This window comes from Atractosteus spatula, chromosome 14 (genome assembly GCF_055471065.1).
Source record: "Atractosteus spatula isolate fAtrSpa1 chromosome 14, fAtrSpa1.hap1, whole genome shotgun sequence".
In the NCBI taxonomy this organism is placed as follows: Eukaryota; Metazoa; Chordata; class Actinopteri; order Semionotiformes; family Lepisosteidae; genus Atractosteus; species Atractosteus spatula.
This window is the reverse complement of record NC_142719.1, coordinates 2,625,498-2,643,032: the sequence shown is the minus strand read 5'-3', so window position 1 is coordinate 2,643,032 and position 17,535 is coordinate 2,625,498. Positions and strand designations below refer to the sequence as shown.

At 45.0% G+C, this 17,535-nt stretch overlaps 2 protein-coding genes and 1 long non-coding RNA gene across 3 annotated transcripts in view; 1 reads left to right on the top strand and 2 right to left on the bottom strand.

Annotated features, from left to right (window-relative positions):
- Nucleotides 1-353: 353 nt before the first annotated feature.
- Nucleotides 354-3,898, top strand: LOC148820370 (platelet-activating factor receptor-like). Its single transcript, XM_088932826.1, has one exon. It carries the CDS (start codon nucleotides 1,432-1,434, stop codon nucleotides 2,575-2,577), a length of 1,146 nt encoding a protein of 381 aa, XP_088788952.1. The 5' UTR covers nucleotides 354-1,431; the 3' UTR covers nucleotides 2,578-3,898.
- Nucleotides 3,899-4,187: 289 nt separating this feature from the next.
- On the bottom strand, nucleotides 4,188-7,368 carry LOC148820369 (uncharacterized). The gene is made up of 3 exons (XR_016094135.1): nucleotides 7,239-7,368; nucleotides 6,192-6,487; nucleotides 4,188-6,052 (listed from the first exon to the last, which is right to left on the bottom strand). It is a non-coding gene; the product is annotated as an uncharacterized LOC148820369 (long non-coding RNA).
- A 7,554-nt stretch (nucleotides 7,369-14,922) lies between these two features.
- dlgap3 (DLG associated protein 3) overlaps nucleotides 14,923-17,535 on the bottom strand; it is a 54,669-nt gene continuing 52,056 nt past the window's right edge. The window contains exons 8-11 of the mRNA XM_088932710.1: nucleotides 16,663-17,111; nucleotides 16,206-16,297; nucleotides 15,864-16,022; nucleotides 14,923-15,183 (exon numbers count right to left, since the gene is read on the bottom strand). Of these exons, the coding sequence (XP_088788836.1) occupies nucleotides 14,923-15,183; nucleotides 15,864-16,022; nucleotides 16,206-16,297; nucleotides 16,663-17,111 (961 nt within the window). The remainder of the gene's footprint in view (nucleotides 15,184-15,863; nucleotides 16,023-16,205; nucleotides 16,298-16,662; nucleotides 17,112-17,535) is intronic.

The window sequence follows — 17,535 nt, the reverse complement described above, 5'->3', positions numbered from 1 at the left end:
ACAGAAGACAGTATGTGATGCATAAAGGTTTAAATATTTAAATATTTTTTTTCCAAATAAAATCTTTTTCAGCTGTGTGAAAACAAGGAGTAAGCAGTGCAGTAATGCCTTGTTTTCCAAAACATTTTGACAAACTCTACCTTCGGACATTCTTAAACATTAAATATAGAAGCATGTTCTAGGGGAATTACATTTTTTATTTCACTACAAACAACACACAACTGTCGAAAAGCCCTATTAGATAGCAGTAACCTGCTGTGCTCGGCTTTAAATTCAATTATTTTGGTTTTTCAGGATGTTAGATGTTTTTTGATATAACTTATATTCACTTGTATTTTTATAAAGCGTGCCAAAGCTCATGAGTTCAATATGCTGCTCACCTTGATGTTTAATGGCTAAGGTAATAGTCAGCTTAGCTAAAATTCAACCATATTCAACTTGGAGAATTTTCTGAACTTTCCTTAAGAAAACAGAACCAAACCCATTTTTTACTTATCCCATTAGGAAAATGCCTTTCCAGCTGACAACGTAGAAGGATTTTTTTCATTATTATTTTACTATAGTCTTGAATATTTGTGTTTGAGTCTAACACTGCATACAGATGCAAATACAGTGATACAGGGATCCAGAGGGAGAATCCTCTAATATCCCACAGTTTCGCAGAAGCAAAGCACCATTATCGTCACTGGGTACTGCCCAGCCAGGCATAATCCAGCCTCCCACTAAGAAGAAACATCTTTCCGGACGGGTGTGTGAGGAGCTGTTCATTCACTTCTTTCCCCTGTGGCACTCAGTGTATTTGAGCCTTCACAACAGCGGTGCTCATTTCGAGTGTCAGTAACACAGCAGAATTACTGAATGACATCATGGTTATTATTAGAAGTGGGAGAAAGTGATGATGACTGCTCCACGGCTGCTATGCCATTTGTTCCTCTAAACTTACAATTCAATCCCCCCGTAATAGGCTTTGTGTTTTTTTTTTTGTAGCGTGAGGTTAAAGATACTAAACAAGAACACAACGTACCCTTTCTCCCTTCCTGCCACTGGAGACACATCCTCCAAGCTTTAACCCCCAGGATAAGATCAGACAGAGGCTCTGCACAGCAAGGGCTTGACCACATCAGCACTTTAAGCCTCCCTGCCCGCAGCATGGAGCTGGAGATTCGAGAGCATCATGTGAACAGTACTGAGACAGGGCAGGACCCTGCCATGCAGGGGGGGGGAACAACATTTAAGGATTTTAATTAAAAGAACGAATCAAAAGCATAAGTAAAAACCTGCAGTCACACGTTCTGCTCTCTTGATCTCACCTGAATGCATTCTCTCTCTTTTTTTCCTGTTTGCATGCCTTCAGTTTGACCAGGCGAGGCAAACCGAGAACCCAATTCTCATTCACAACGATGACCCTTTCAAGACTCGTACAGAAAATCAATGTTATTAGAAGGACAGGTGAACACCACCAAAAGCACTAAAGCACCACTTCCATTTTTGATTTTGCAGCTGAAGACCATGATGAAGAACAACACCGAGTGGCTGGCGTCTGACACCTTGGAGATGAGTCCTAGCCTTGCCTCCTGTGAGGTGTACGACCCTGTGACATATGTACTAGTGCCAGTGGTCTATGCCCTGGTTTTTGTTCTGGGGTTGCTGGGCAACATCACGGCACTGGTGGTGTTCTGTAGAAATGGGAAACGGCTAAAGAAAGCTGTGCGCATCTTCCTGATCAACCTGACAGCTGCCGACCTCATGTTCAACATCACCCTGCCATTCTGGGTGTCGTACTACTCCAGGGGAGGGGACTGGCTTTTCGGGGACATCAGCTGCAGACTGGCTGGTTCCCTCTACTATGTGTCCACCTACTGTACCATCTCCTTCATGACTTTCATCAGCATCAATCGCTACTGCATCCTAAGGAAAAGCCAGCCCAAGAGGCCCATTCTCCGGAAGAGAGGAGCATCTCTGGTTTGTATTCTCACATGGGTCTTCTGGCTGGGCTGTGCTGTGCCCAGCCTGGTGACCAAACAAAGCTCCTCTGCTCAAGCTGGGAAGACCAAGTGCTTTGAGGCCTTCTCTGAGAGCACAGCCTACTCCCTGGCGGCCTGCATTTTCTTCACTGGCTGCTTCATTGTAGTCGCCACCTCCTGCCTCTCCATCATCAGGTCCCTGAGAGTCCGTCAAACCAGGCATGGCGCCCACCGGCAGACGGCCAAAGCCATGATTCTGGCAATGCTCCTGGTCTTCGTGGTGTGTGTGGCACCATTTCATATCACCTTAGGAATATGGTCCCTGAATCGGACGCCTGGGAATCTCTGCGAGTTTCCATCTACTCTGAACATCTTGCACCGGCTTCACACTGCCCTCCTGAGTATCAACAGCTGCATCGACCCCTTCATCTACTGCTTCTCTGTACGCCACTTCCGCCAGGAGCTGACACAGCTGTGGCAAGGGCTAGGGCGGGCTCTCCTGGCCTCCTCCTCAGCTTCCCAAGACATTGCCAGCAGCTGCAAACCTCCTAAGGCCCAGCAGCGGTACGTGCTCCCTAGCAGATCAGCCACCAGCAGCAGTATTTGCTCTTAGAGCTGCTCTTCTCAACCTATAGTCCCCAGGACTTCAAAGGTCTGCTTAAATAAACTAAGGGTGTCTCCAGAGAGGTCTAGAAATGTTTCACCTGACCCCAATGGCGTGTGCAAATCTACTGTATGTTCCATAACCCACAGCTTTGTGCTTTATTGCCATTTATTAGCATTATAAATAAAGAGCATTACATTACTAGAGGTTCACCTGGGTGCTAGTTTAAATTGTTAAGCAAAACATAGCAGTATGTTACAAAAGCAAGGTTAATTCGAGCAAGTACAGCTAAGGAAGTCATATCTTAAGACACTTGCAAGCTGTCTGGCTCCAGTCCCTCACAAACACTGTGCCATGTGGGCCAGCAAAGATGGAGAAGGACTGCAACACTCTCTTCCGTTGCACAACAAGAATCCCAGCTCAGGGCTTCCCAAGCAGACGCCCAGAGGAGACACAGAGGAGGTGCTCTCACCTCCACAATCTATGCAATGCCTATTCTGGCACAAGTGCCACTTTTTAAAATGATATCTGCGAGGTACAGATGCCAGGGTAGCAGAGCGGAGCCTGAACGAGTGTAATTATTTCTGCTTTGTTAAAGAATCAACCATCATGAAAGCACGTTGACTCAAGCTTCTGTGCTTTCTGTGGACTAATTAATAAAGCGTGGTGTATTATTTTTCATCAAATAAAGAAAAAGAGGTGAAGGTTTTTGCCCTTTATGGTTGGTTGGAGTTCAACTGCAAAGCTTAAACTTTTAACTTTGGGCTGTGATTTTACTGATTTAAAAGGACAACCTGAACATTTTCATGAATGAGTTCTTATAAGTAGCATGCCTGCATCATACTGTGTAGTGCACAAAATCTTGTTATACATATCTTACGTACAGTGTATTATATAATTTTTATTTTTGTTTTTTTTAAATATAGACAGGAAAGCTAGCAAAAAGGGGGGAAATAAATAGTTTGGCTTTCAAAACTTTTTGACCTAATTCTGAACTCAAACACATCCACAGCACAGTAATTTTTGCTTCCATACGTGTAAATAAAATATAACTTTCTAAATAAAATAGCTAAGGAAGCTGGCAAGTGAACACTGTTTAATAACAGGAGCACAATATTAGAATATTTTAGTGTGAAGAAAAGCAGTAAAGAAAACAGACTGAAGCAATGGCCTGTTGTAAAATGTGTAAACTCTACTGCTTGTCACTTTAATGAATAAAAAGTGTTGTTTATAAGACTGGCTATGGGTCTCCTTTCTCGTCCCTTCTCTCTTTTAATTTCTGCATTAGAAAACTCAAAATAAAGTGCCGTAAAAAAGTATCTGCCCCCTGATTTCCTCTATTATTGCATATTTGTCACACTGGATGTTTTCAGATCTTTAGAGAAAATCTAATATAAGCTAAAGGGAACCTGAGTGAACAAATAGGACTTTTTTAATTATGATTTAATTTATTTAATAAACAAAGTTATCCAACACCCATATCCCCTGTGTGAAAAAGTAATTGCCATTACTTAACATCTTAATAACTTAATAACTGGTTGCGCCACCATTAGCTGCAATGACCGCAACCAAACGCTTCCTATAATTCAATATCAGTCTTTCAGATCGCTATGGAGGAATTTTAGATCACTCTTCTTTGCAGAACTGCTTTAATTCAGAAACACTGGTAGGGTTTCGAGCATGAACTGCTCGTTTCAGGCCCTGCTGGCTTTAGGTCTGGACTTTGACTAGGCCACTCCAAAACTTTAATTTTGCTTCTTTTTAGCCATTCTGATGTGGACTTGCTTTTGTTTTTTGGATTCTTATCTTGCTGCATGACCCAACTACGCTTCAGCTTCAGCTCTTGGATGGATGACCGGCTATTCTCCTTAAGAATTTTCTGATACAGAGCAGAATTCCTGGTTCTTTTAATTATGGCAAGTCGTCCAGGTCCTGAGGTAGCAAAGCATCCCTTAGCCGAGGCAAGAGAAGCCTGCAGTTCTTTGGATGTTTTTTTAGGATCCTTTGTGACTTCCTGGATGATTTTTATGCTGCGCCCTTGGAGAAATTTTGGCAGGCTGGCCGGCCACTCCTGGGAAGATTCACTACTGTTCCAAGTGTTCTCCATTTAGAGATGATGGCTCTCGGTGGAGTCCCAGAGCCCTAGAAATGGCTGTGTAACCCTTTCCAGACTGATAGATATCAACAACTTTTTTTCTGATCTTTTCAGGAATTTTCTTTGATTGTGGCACAATGTGCTTGTTGAATCTTTGTGCTGGCACCTTGACTCTGACGGTAAGGGTCAAAATACAGTAAGTGAGGTTTATATTGAGCAGGGCTGGCTGTAATCAAGCCTGGCTGTGTTCAATCAGCTGACTCTAATTATCCCTTTAATAGGGTTGATTTAACTAGAGGGCAATTACTTTTCCACACAGTGCCAGTTGGTGTTGGATAACTTTCATTAAATAAATGAAATAAGTAAAAAGAATGTGTTATTTGTTCACTCAGGTTCCCTTTATCCAATATTAGATTTTGGTTGAAGACTTGAAAACATTCAGTGTCAAAACTTCACAATAACAGAGGAACTTGGGAAGGGGGCAGGTACTTGTTCATGGCTCTGCAGCTGTATTCACAATATGAAATAACAAACATGTTCTGACAGAATGGAACTAAGAGGGCCTGCTGAATATCTCAGGCACTTCCTCTTCTTTGTAGTGAATACAACTGACCATAATACCACTAAATACCACCCACTGCAAATCAGCACTAACCAGAAAGCCTGTTATTTTAAATTTGTACCGCTGAAGTTTTCAAATGCAAACACTGAATGAAATTTGATTAAGCTAATTCATTTGATCACCATGCAAAAAAAGGATTTAAACGAGTAAAAGTTCTTATAACGGCACGGTGCGGAGCCAAACTCAGGTCAATTAACTTTGGCCCCAAACTTTTAAAGCCACTCCAGCAACCCATCTCCAAAACAAAACAAAATGACAAAAGTTAAAAGAAAAGAAAGATGTGGTCAAAAGTGTAGATTAAGAAAATGCCAGTCGGTAGAAATATGTGTACTGGGATCACTACTGGTGAAGGGCTGATTTGGGCAAGTCTTTGGCAGGAGGGAATGGGTCTCCATGAATGGATCCGGGATAAGGGTGTCAAAATCAGCCACAGGGTTTCAAACAGGGATCTGCCATTTTTCTGATCTGGACGAGTCTAATCTGGCTTTACACACACTCTGCCTGGAGCAGAGAAGGCAACGCTTACTGAACAAGCTGTCCTGGTGGGATGCAGCTTGAGACTTCCTTCAAGCAGGTCTAGGGAGATGGAGATGGGGCAGGTGAGTAGGCCCACGTGCACACAGGAAGAGAAAGGCACTCGAGGCTCACCACCTGAGTTCCCCTCTGGAGTGATGGACGTCCTCTGCTCACCAGCGGAGACTCAGAATTTGCTGATTCTGTGTCTGTGTGAGCCAGGCACACAGGTCTGAGGGTGGGGTGCCTTTTATCTGTGAAGTGAAATCACAAAATTGATAACTGTCAAGAGAGGTTTTGTCATTTTTGTCTGTATTTGTTTGTCATTCTGATTCAGCGAGACGGTCCGCTAGACAGCGTCTGTTTTTTGGTGGCGGTGGCGAAGGCTCTTACCCAACCACGCACGGTATTTCTGTTCAGGCTGACTTCCTGTGGCTCTTTCAGAGACGGGCGTCGCCCTGATCGCAGGATAACAGCAGCTGTGCAATCATTTACTGCAAGTTACCAGTACCCACAGCGAGAAACAAGGAGGAAAGAGCACGTTGTCGCTCAAGTCTGCAGGGGCTCAGGGTGTCCCATTTCTAAATTTGTGTGTCACAAGGGTGCTAACGAGCACCCCAATGCACCCTTCTCCACTGAAGGGAATCACCCCCAGTTCGTCGTGGAACAGTGATGTTTCATGTTCTAGCCTATCAAAGCAGAGAGAAGATGCCATGGAGAATAAAATATTTACGTTAGTAAAATTTCACAGTTTTAAAATTCATATTTTATGAAAAACACATTCTCATTAGGCTACTTTATATTCATACTGTATGTATTCCAGGAATGCAATTAGTAATACAAAGCCCTGAATGAACAGAGACCGATATTGACAAGTCTTTCTTAGTTTACTTCGCCTGTGGAGTGGAGCCTGCTCAACACGAAGGAACACGATGCATCACTACTTTGATGCAGGGACAGACGAGATTAAATTCAATTTCATCAAGCTGCGAGCGGAGCATGAAAACTTCTTTTAAAAAAAACAATTATCTGCCGACGTGCACTTAGCCACTGAAAAAGCAGCATCATCAACAACAGAAAGCATTTTGACCCTGAGCCGTGCAACCGCGAGTGACATCATGCCCTTTGCTCTTTTTATAACGATGCGCCCTCGAATGCTCTCGCACTTGAAGTCCACGCTTGTTCTACGTCACAGAAGCACGGTCATGGAGGAAGGACTTGGCGCCATGCGAGAACTAATCGGGACACGACACGGCCACAGTCAGGGCTCAGTGTTAACGAATGCATTAACCCGGCTAAGTCACATGACGTCACCTGCGACTTACACGTACAGTCTCAAGTTAGCGTGCGTGAAGTACACTCAGGAGTTAGCTGTTTGTACTCGTGCTTTGGGTTTCAATTTATGCTCATTATGTCCCCAGATAAACTTCGAGAATCTACCTTTTCAGTTCAGATTGAAGAGGGCAGCCGCTCTCCCTGAACGCTGGAATCCGTACCAATAAAAGTCGCAGATCTTCCGTTGAACTTTTCTTTTTCTGCAGCAGCATCTCAGAAAATGCCGCCTTCTCCTCTCTGGCTTGTGCGTTAACCGACGCAATGTGATGACGAAAGCCGTTAACCACGCCCCCGGGCCGCCACCCTCCACCCTCGACCCGCTCAGAGCTGGTTTGAAAAGTCGGTTCCTGTGTAGAAGCTGTAACACGGGACGAAAATATTCTTGTGGGAAATCCTCTCAAAGTCCTTTTGTGCACCAATGACTCAAGGGTATAAAAAAAGCCAACTCTCCTTTCGTTCGGTAGGACGGACGGTCTCAAGGACAAAATTAATAAAAACAGAGTGGGATTGATAAGCGTTTTGTGTGTGTAACTCTAGCTAGGGCCTCCTTGCAAACTCGGAGCTTAAATCTCTGCGGCTAATATTGGCCCTCTTAAACGAATTACTAATATTAATACTTTGGAGAACTTTTTATCACTAATGTTTAAAAATTCCATCAGCTTTAAAGTTATTTTTTTCTACATATAAATACCTAGTAAAGATCTCTGCAGGTATCAGGGACGACTGCAGTTCAGAAAAAAACGTCAGATGGCAGAGTAGTCAAGGGAAGCGATTTAAAGCTCTGCCATGAAATCTGATTACTCAGAGGTTGGACAACGAAACCGGTTTCAGAAAAATCTTGGCCATGTGTCGGAAAATTATGATCTTGTTGAACTGTCTATTCAGAATGAAACAAAAGCCAGAAGACACTAGGCGCTCCAGGAAATCAGTTTGACACCTCTGCTCTTAAACAACCACTAGGAAATAGATGGATCAAAGAGATTCCTCTTGTTTGTCCTGTACAGCAGGGCTGCCACTCGGTGACCAGGTCGTGTCAGATCTCGGGAGCCAGGCAAGGCTGGGCCTCGTCCAGAAGAGACCAGGCCTGGTGCTGGAGGGCTGGAGTGCCTGCAGGTTTTGTAGATCCTTTCAATCCGGGGAGGAGCTAAATTGGTTGCATTAAGTCAGTAATGAGCTGATTTAGGTGAAGAGCTGAATTGGAATGAAAACCTACAGACATGCAGGCCCTCCAGGACCAGACCGCCCATTGCTGGCGTAGCTGGTACTGTCACAGGGACCAGACCGCCCATCGCTGGCGTAGCTGGTACTGTCACAGGGACCAGACCGCCCATTGCTGGCGTAGCTGGTACTGTCACAGGGACCAGACCGCCCATTGCTGGCGTAGCTGGTACTGTCACAGGGACCAGACCGCCCATTGCTGGCGTAGCTGGTACTGTCACAGGGACCAGACCGCCCATTGCTGGCGTAGCTGGTACTGTCACAGGGACCAGACCGCCCATCGCTGGCGTAGCTGGTACCGTCACAGGGACCAGATTGGCCATTGCTGGCGTAGCTGGTACTGTCACAGGGACCCTTAAGGCCAGGCTCTGTGAAGTTGGCCCTACTGCAAATAGCACAAATAATGAAACCCCCACACATTTGTTTGTGCTGTTGAAAGTATCCTTTGTGCCACTCTTGTCCCCGAGATATAGGCCTCAGCCCTCCCCCCCCCCCCCCCCCACAATGACAACGAGAACGGTGTGACTTCCCGGAAAAAAAGAGGGTGCTATATCTAAGAAACGCAAGTACCTCACACGCTACTTTCAACAGCACAAATGAAGCACAAACGAATGAGACCAGTTCAGTTTGCTTGAGCCTTTCTGACTTCACGTCCCCGCAAAAAGAAGGTGCTAAAGGTGCTATACACCGAGAACAAAAGCAGCACAAACGTAACACAAACAAAGGCGGTGTCACCTTCGCAGAGCTCTAAGAACAACCAGGTGCCGGTCTATGTAGTGTTGGTGGACCAGTAGGTGGCACTTTTCCCGCTAGACCAGAACTGCAAAGAGTAATCTTTGTGCAATCAAGTGTCTTCTTTTGAATAAGATGTTAAACTGATCCTGACTGCTTTATTCAAACCCTGCAGCCCTGATCATAGTGGTCTTGGGTATTAATTCAGCTCAATTCCTTTCGACTCTTTTGCAGTCTGGCCTCCCTAAAGTTCATCCCTCTTAACTCAAGCAGCTAGGCATTTTCCCATTTCTTATCCTGACCTGCTGAATGAAGTGGGTCCCCTTCTATTTGAAAAGCGATTCTTTGGGATTGAAAGTGCTATGTAATTATGATTTTAAGCAGAAAGGATTTTGTATGCAAGTTTCTCTCACAACAGTTTCACTCAAAGACACCATCACTTCACATCCAACTACACAGAAGGGAGTTCAAATGGCATCTTTTTATATTCAACTTATGGCTGCCCTTAATCTCTTTCCTTATTATCCTTGAGAAGTGTGATGTCAGCTGCTGCTCCGTCAAAGACCGTTATGAAAGATTAAAGTGTCAAGCGGTAGAAAAGAAGACGCAAACTCTGATGTCATTTCTTTCGCTAAAAATAGCTTTATAATAATAATTAGAAAAAGTTGACAACATCAACAGTGATACATTCTGTGTTTAATAAATCACATCACAGTGTGCCTTCTCTAGGAATTGCAGTAGCTTACATTTATCTGTACAGTTTGACAAACGAGAATATAAATCGGACAAAATCAGTAAAAATATTATACCCTAATACAGTTGCTTTTTTCCCTAACATTGATTAATTAGACCCCTTTCCCCAGAGCACTCATCGCCTGCTTTTTTGTGCTGAAGGATTTCTCCACTCACGTAGGCGGCCACACACATCCCAGACTGGCAAAGGGACTCATGGCTTGCTCCGACAGAGCCACGTGTTCGGAGCCCACTCCTGCGCCAGCTGTGTGCACACCTGCGTGCCGCGGCGGAGCCGGCCTGATCCACACGGGGACGGCCAAGGCAGGGACATCGGAAGTAGAGCGGGGTGGTGCAGCCTCGGGGACCCATCCCGAAAGGAGGCAGCGGACAGCCCGAAGAGCTTGAACCCCGATAGCGCGCGAGCCGGCCACTGCCAAGCTGCTGTAGCGGTAACGAGCGCCCCATGTGAACTGTCGGGGTGGCCCGGTGCAAGCGGAGGCATACATATGCATGAAACGCAACGAAATGGTCCCTGTCGTCAATGGCAGCCCGTGGTTCGTGAGTCGAGATTTTGCTCTTCTCTTCTTGGACAGAAGCGTCGTGCGTCTGTCGGGCAAAGGGAGGCCATTGTTTCAATCACTGTCATCCCTGTGAGGCCTGCGCTTTGCTGACAACGATCCACCCCCATACCAGCAGGGCCAGAGCCTATTCTTCTCTGAGGACTTCTGTTATATACTTGATGTAATAATAATAATAACAATAATAATAATAATAATAATAATAATCTGCTTCATAAAGGTTGGGCTATTTACAAGATCATATAAAAAACAAAGGTGTATGTAATTACTAGGTAACTGCTAAAACATTTCATGGGCACTGCAGTAGCACAGTAGTTTAGAATGATTTCAAACAGAAGGCTTAAGTTTCAACACAGCAGCTCACGTGTGTAGCTCACTGCCTAGACAATGCTGTTTAAAGAAGATTCATTCCTAAGATAGCTTATATGCCACAGAGATAACAATACTTTCCTTCCTCTTTTACATGTCGTAATATCCATGGCCTGATTCTGAAATTCAGCTGTCCCTGTTCGGCTATCAGAGTGCTGTGCCTCACCGGGCGATGTCCAGTCCTTTAGTATTAATCATTTCACACTTGTTCTAGAGCAGGGGTCTTGCGCTGAGACCCTCTAAGAACTAGTACCTTCTAGATTTTGTTCCAACATGAGTCACAGCATTCTTCACTCAAGATACAGCTAACTGTTAAACGTAACCTGTTTAATTGTATCAGAAGTCTGCTGCTATTGAGCTAATTAGTCCAACAGTAACAAAGAGCTCAGGTGGGACAAAAACCAGCGGACATTGGACAGAAAAATCATTAGATATCCCTGTTAAAAAGTAAAAGAGCCATTACCTGTCATCTCTGCCAAGTAAAAAATAAGATAACAACATGTCACATTAAGTGTCCCTAATTAGTGACATTTTGAAATATAAATGCTTACAAACCCATATGTAACTTCATGGAGCTCCTTAGGCTTTGTGACTAAGCAAAATGACATTTCTGGGAAGATTTAGATCACAGTGGTATAAATCTGGGGTTGCTTTTTTTTAGAATGGTTATTTTGCTAATTTGTATATAAAGTAACATAGTGGAGTGAATAAGAACAACTCCCAGTCACGTATTAGAGTTCCTGTTCCATTCCTGATTGCATTGAAAATGCCTGCGGAGCTGAAGGGCAGAGACGCCCCAGCTAAATCTGGTTTACTAATGCACTGTAGCTCACCTGCTGGGTCACATGTAGGAGACGGGTAAACTCAACTCACCTCACAGGCCAATACTTATTAATTGCATTTACAGTTCCTTTCAGTAATTTTAACAAATGGAAGGTACTGAATGGAGGTAAGGGGCACTTTGGTTGATCAAAGTTCCTCTTAGCTGTTGTACTGTACAGGGGTAAGCCAATAGCTAAAGGGAGTACGTGAGGTATTACTACTCTTCACATTTGGGGAGGACATGCTGTTGGCTTGTCCCTGGGCTTCTGTGCACCACCACAGTTATACATTTACAGTAATCTTGCTGCAAATGAAATTAAATGAAGTAGAGCCTCCTTTCCAAGGCAGACAGTCCTTTCTCAGACAGCTCAATTTCTACACTGCTGAAGTATCAATCAACAGCAATGTGATTTTCTGGAGCAGTGGATACTTCACAGCTGTGGAACATTGCTTTCGAAAGTCTTTGTGCTCATAAAAGAATCACTTTATCTTGCAATCTATAAGCACTGAAAACCAACTCCATTTTGCACTCTATATACACTTTCACACTAAATGCGATAAAGAATGTTTTTTTAATCAGAAACTGAGACAGCTGCAAAGTGTGAGCTGAGATGCATTGCAAGAAATGTGTTTTTCCAAGTCCTGAATGTGGTGGAGATCTTGGGGGTAACAGAAATGAGACTGTGTAGTATACAGTACCTACATTCTGTTTTGTTCAATTGGACAAGTGTCTGTCTGTGTTCAGTTGCAGTCATGCCTTGGAGGTTATAATGAAATAATTATTTTTAAAACATTTAAAGTTCTATATAGCCTATAAGTATATTTAGAATCGCTACATAATACTGATACACTTAAATTACCGATACCCCTCTCTTAGGCACGTGTTGCTTATTACTAGAAAAAGGAAGTCAAAGCAGATGTTTGTGAGCTGTGAAAATAAAACAGAAAACATCATTAAACACACACACCTCCAGCTCCTGAATTCTGGAGAGAGAGACCCGCAGACCCAGAGTCGCCAGTGTGAACATTGTTCATTTTCCTTCCTCGAGAACCTTGTTTCCTTGTGTTTTCTGAATTTGAAAGTTTTTCTTGGCTTGAGCTATTTATAGTTTTAATATTTCATATATGAATGTATTTGTATATACACTATATATATAATCAATCTCATACTACAAACATAGATAATTAAACTGTACTAAAATATACATTTCACATTAAAATATTTTATGAGATTTCATTCAGTTCAGTTAGCAGGGTTACATGATTGTTTATTAAAAAGGCAAGTGACACACCCCTTCAGAACAGCAGTACCCAGGTATCCATCAGGATAGCGAGTGTGACATTGTATTCTTTGTGATGGCACATTTTAAACACAAGGGGGAGCAGAGAGCTTCACCTTCCCCACCAAGAATCCATATTTGCATTGTTTCACCTAAAAGATGGGATTTGGCACAAATCGGCTCTGATCTGGCACTGATATGCAGAAATTTTCGCAAACATTAAAGAAAATTGAATTGTCACATTTGGGCACACTCACATATAAATGTAATGTATATATATAAAATTATTACCATACTGTTTCCACAAGCAACTGGTTTTCAGTTTTGCGGAAAATATACCACAGTACCACAGTTATAATTGTATGCATATTCTGCTGTTTCTGGTAGGAGAAAAAAAGTGAAATATCAATAATAGTAATAAATGCAACAGCAACAACACAGTGGTTTAAAAAAAACTCAATACTCATTTGTTCTGCAAGTGGTTTACAGTTACAGCAGATACAGTACTGCATCCTCAATAAAGACAGTACCCTGCACAGAGCTGGGGTCACCTTCTAGACACCCCACTATGCTTTGTGGTACTACGGAGATTTACACTGTGTGAAGACTGTGCTTGCACAGTTAATGGGATTGTCTTGATCCCCAACCACCACAACCACAAGCTGTTTTTTTACAGTATATACATGCATTCAACTTGATTGCAAAAAATCTTTGAAAGTGGCTTAGTTTCCAGTGATCCTGAATTCTGTGCTCAAGTGCTATAACAGTAATACTGATATTGTGTACTTCTCACAATGGATTTGTCAGAGACTGGCCAGCCTGGTGATGGTGGGAGAACTGTACCTTAATTTTGATGTTAAGAGAGTCTTCATCACTGAGGCTCACTGTGTCCACAGTCCACTTCCAAGACTAAAGCAACTGTGGCTACAGGAGAATATTAAAAAATAAGTATAAAGTATAATAAGTATCCAGTATATGAAGGCGAATTGTGCATTTTATATGTGTCCATTGTTAATTTTAAACACCTTGGCAATACTGAGTTGTTTCAAGACTTTTTTTTTACTGTTTTGACGTCTAGGAGCTCCACCCGGAGAATCTCTGAAGATCCTTGGAGTCCCTTCCCTGTGCCGCCGAAGTTTGGTGAGGGAATGAGACGTGGAGCGCGGCACTCCCTAGAACAGAGTCTGAATAAGCAGTACAGCACGAGCACCCTTGATCACGTTCTGATTTGCTGCCTTTCACGTCGTTCATCTGTCACTCAATCAGTGGGCCAATTAAAGGAACCTCACGGGGACTGCACATGTTCCTTGTGCGTGGAAATGAGAGAGCAAGTGATGATCTGAACGAGTCGTCTGTCTCGATCTGAACAGTCTGGTTATCCCTCTGCAGTGGTGTTGCATCAGAAGACTTTTAAAAAGTAACAGTTCATTTCAAATCATTTCTGTCCGTGTTGTGGGCACTGGGATGTCAGCTTGGTATGTGAGGCTATTGTCTATTATCACTCAGCTCAGTTCTTTTTCAAGCACTATAACGCTGACGATCCTTTGTAGTTCCTTTGCGGGATCTTTTCCATTCACACTGCTTAATTTTGCTATGTCTATTCTGTCTGGCTTTGTTAATCATTTCTCCTTTTTCACTCCGTTCCTGTTGAGCAACAAGAAATTCTCCTTCGGGCCAATGGGCGATGATTTAAATGTCTGTGAACAACATCCCTGCTCAAGTGTGACGACAGTGCGATGAGGGTGATTTCTGTAGCATGGGCTGAACTGCCTTCAGGTTTTGGTCGGGGAGATATAACTTATATGAAATCATTCACAGGAACCTAGTTCCAAGAAAGAATCTATGGTAGGAGAAATGTTTGAACTTTTTTGCCAAATCTTCATCTTTTGCATAGTCAAGACTATGCGATCCCCTGCCTTTCTGTCTGCTCCCTTACTGTCCTGCTGACAAAGTGGGAAGTTCGTGAGTAGGACCTGTGCGTACTTTGTCTGACAAGAAGAAGAGATGGGCAGGGAGGGGGAGAGGGAACTGTGAGCCCAGGTTTGCCAGCTGTGCTCAGAGCCGGGTTTGGGCCTCAGGGATGTAGATCTCGATGCTGTCGGCACTCTCGGTGGCAGAGTTTTGCCGGAAGGACGCGGCACGCTTGGCGGCCTGGAGTCTCCTTCGAGCTTCCTGTCGCTGCCGGTCTCCCAGGTCCAGGGACTTCTCTCTCACAGGGAGAGCTTTCCCCCCTCTTGAAACCAGCATGACCCCAGCTCCACTCGCGCCTCCTGCCCCCGGTTTCTTTGGTAACGGAGGAGGAGTCTTCTTATCCTCCTGAAAGCGACGGGGAGATGGAAGAAGGAGGAGGATGCATGGAGAAGCAGGGAGCATCGGAAGGAGGAAAACAGTGATGGAGAAGGTTGAAAAAAGCCAGAGCCAGGAGTGATTGGGTACAGCGAAAACCAAAGAGGAAAAGGAGAGAGCATGTAGACGGAGCACAGGCAGCATGAAAAAGATAGAGGGAAAAGAAGAGGGTGTAAGGAGATTCCAGGTGGAGAGGGTGAGGAGAGGGAGAAAGGAAGGAGAAAGAGTTAATTAGGTTGTCTGTATTTGTGTGACACTTCAGTTTTAGTCATCTTACTGTTTTAGGGGTTTGGCAGAGAAGGGAGGAGATGGGGGAAGGGAAAAAGGGGAAGAAAGAGAGATTCTTATGAAAGTTTACCATGCTAAATGAACACAGTATTTTGTATAGTAGCGTCCTGGTTTTATTGTGACTGTTTATGGCATGCAGCGCTTTCCTACAGGCTGCATTATGTGTCTCCACACCTCTCTGTTCTATGGCACGGATGTGATGAGGTTCAGCACACTCCAGTCAGCCTTTATCGCAGTATACCACAGGTCCAGCAAACTAGTATGGAGGGATGAGGCGCAGCCCAGGGAGCAGAGGGAAAGTGAAGCGGGAGCTAAGCAAGCAGAGGAGGAGGAGACGGAGATGCTCTTGGCTCCTGCCGTACCGCTCTCTCACTCGCCTTCTTGTCGGCCAGTCTCCAGCCAGCATCCTTTATCTTCAGCAGCTCCTGGAATTTCCCTCGCACGTCCTCCATGGCCAATTGGAGCAGGTCCCAGAATCCTGCCAGGTCTTGGGAACTCGGCTGTGGGTAGGCAGAAGGATCCTGGAAAAAGTGGACAGGCCAGCGTACAAATGCACATTCACAGACAGAAAGACACAGGGGAATTGAACCGATATGCAGTTTCTGAGATAAATCGATCCTAAATGAGCGGTCCAGGAAAAGTGATATAATTGCGAAATTGTGAGGCCGAGATAAAGCGCATGGTTCAGGAAAAGACGCACTCACCACGCTCTGCTGGCACAGCCGGAAAAACTGTTGCACCTTCTGGGACATCAGCAACTGGGCACTGCCCACCGCACTGCGGATCTTCTCCAGAACTGCAAGGGCAAGGAGGACAAAAATGCAAGAAAATCATTAAGACCACACAAAGCTGTTTAATCCCTATCAGGTTTGCCAAGCTGCAGCTTTTCTCCATGTATATATTTAAAAGAGGCAGATTCACTCAGTCTGTGCGATTTCTACCAGACCTGCAGTTTCTAAAAAACATCAAGCCGAATCTGGCCCCTCGGTCTCGTTAGAGCTGTAAGGCCTTGAAGAAGGCTGCTACGATGGTGGAAGCTTAGTTGGAAACTTGGAAAATGTTGATATCCAATATGACAGAGCTGTAGGAAAACAAACAGCTGGGTCACCCGAGGCTCTCCCCTTACCCCCTGGCCTGGACCACCTGCGCTCTGCTACTCACTCTCCTCGGGTAAGTCGTGCTCCTCTGCCTCCCTCTCCATCATCTGACACCAGCCCTCCATCCTCTCCACCTCCGTCTGCAGGAGGCGCAGGAAGAACTCTCCATCGCGGAGGCAGGGGGAGGCGCGGCCGGAGTCAGGGAGGCTGCGGGGGCCCTCCGATTGCCAGGCGCGCTCCAGAGGCCTGGGGGCCGGTGTGCTCACGGAGCTGGGCCCGCCCTCGTAGGCATTGTGGTAGTCCTCGCGGTAGGCCCACTGGCCCTGCGTGTGCACGGTGCGGTACTCGCTGTACTGGCTGGAAGACTCGGGCTCCGAGGAGTGCCGCTGGAAGGAGCAGCCAAACTGCAACCCCTTGTCCTGCGTAGAGATGCTCAGCCCAGGGAAGCCCTCGGTCTCCAGGTCAGCCTGCACACTTGCTGTCACACTGTTCGAGCGCTTGAAGCGGGCACGCCTGGCATGGGGCAGAGCACAGGGCAGGAGGGCTGTCAATCATACCGCTTCTGTAGACATCCACTTAACTTCACTCTTTCCCTGTCCTTCTCCCACTCTCTTTCCTTTCACCTCTCCATATTTCTTTCCTCAGTAGTTTTCTAGATCCATAGTCTCCTTGGGCACACTGCAGCTGTGTGTTGTGTGCTTCTCCTACAACAGTGCCAAAGAGACAGCATGCCAAACACCCTTCGTCACATACCCATTCAACACACTCTGCACCATCCGCCTGTTCAGCACATGATACACATCACACCTGCTGCCCTCTCCCTGCATGGCAAAGCACCTCCTACCCTCTCTTCCCATCCACTGGCCGCACTCCCCCTGTGCAGAGAGGTAAATGATGGTCAAGGAGGGTGGCTGTGAATCTTGCACACTGACAGGAG

Coding starts and splice junctions, on each gene's coding strand:
- LOC148820370 (XM_088932826.1), top strand. CDS start 1,432: ATGTTATTAGAAGGACAGGTGAACACCACCAAAAGCACTAAAGCACCA.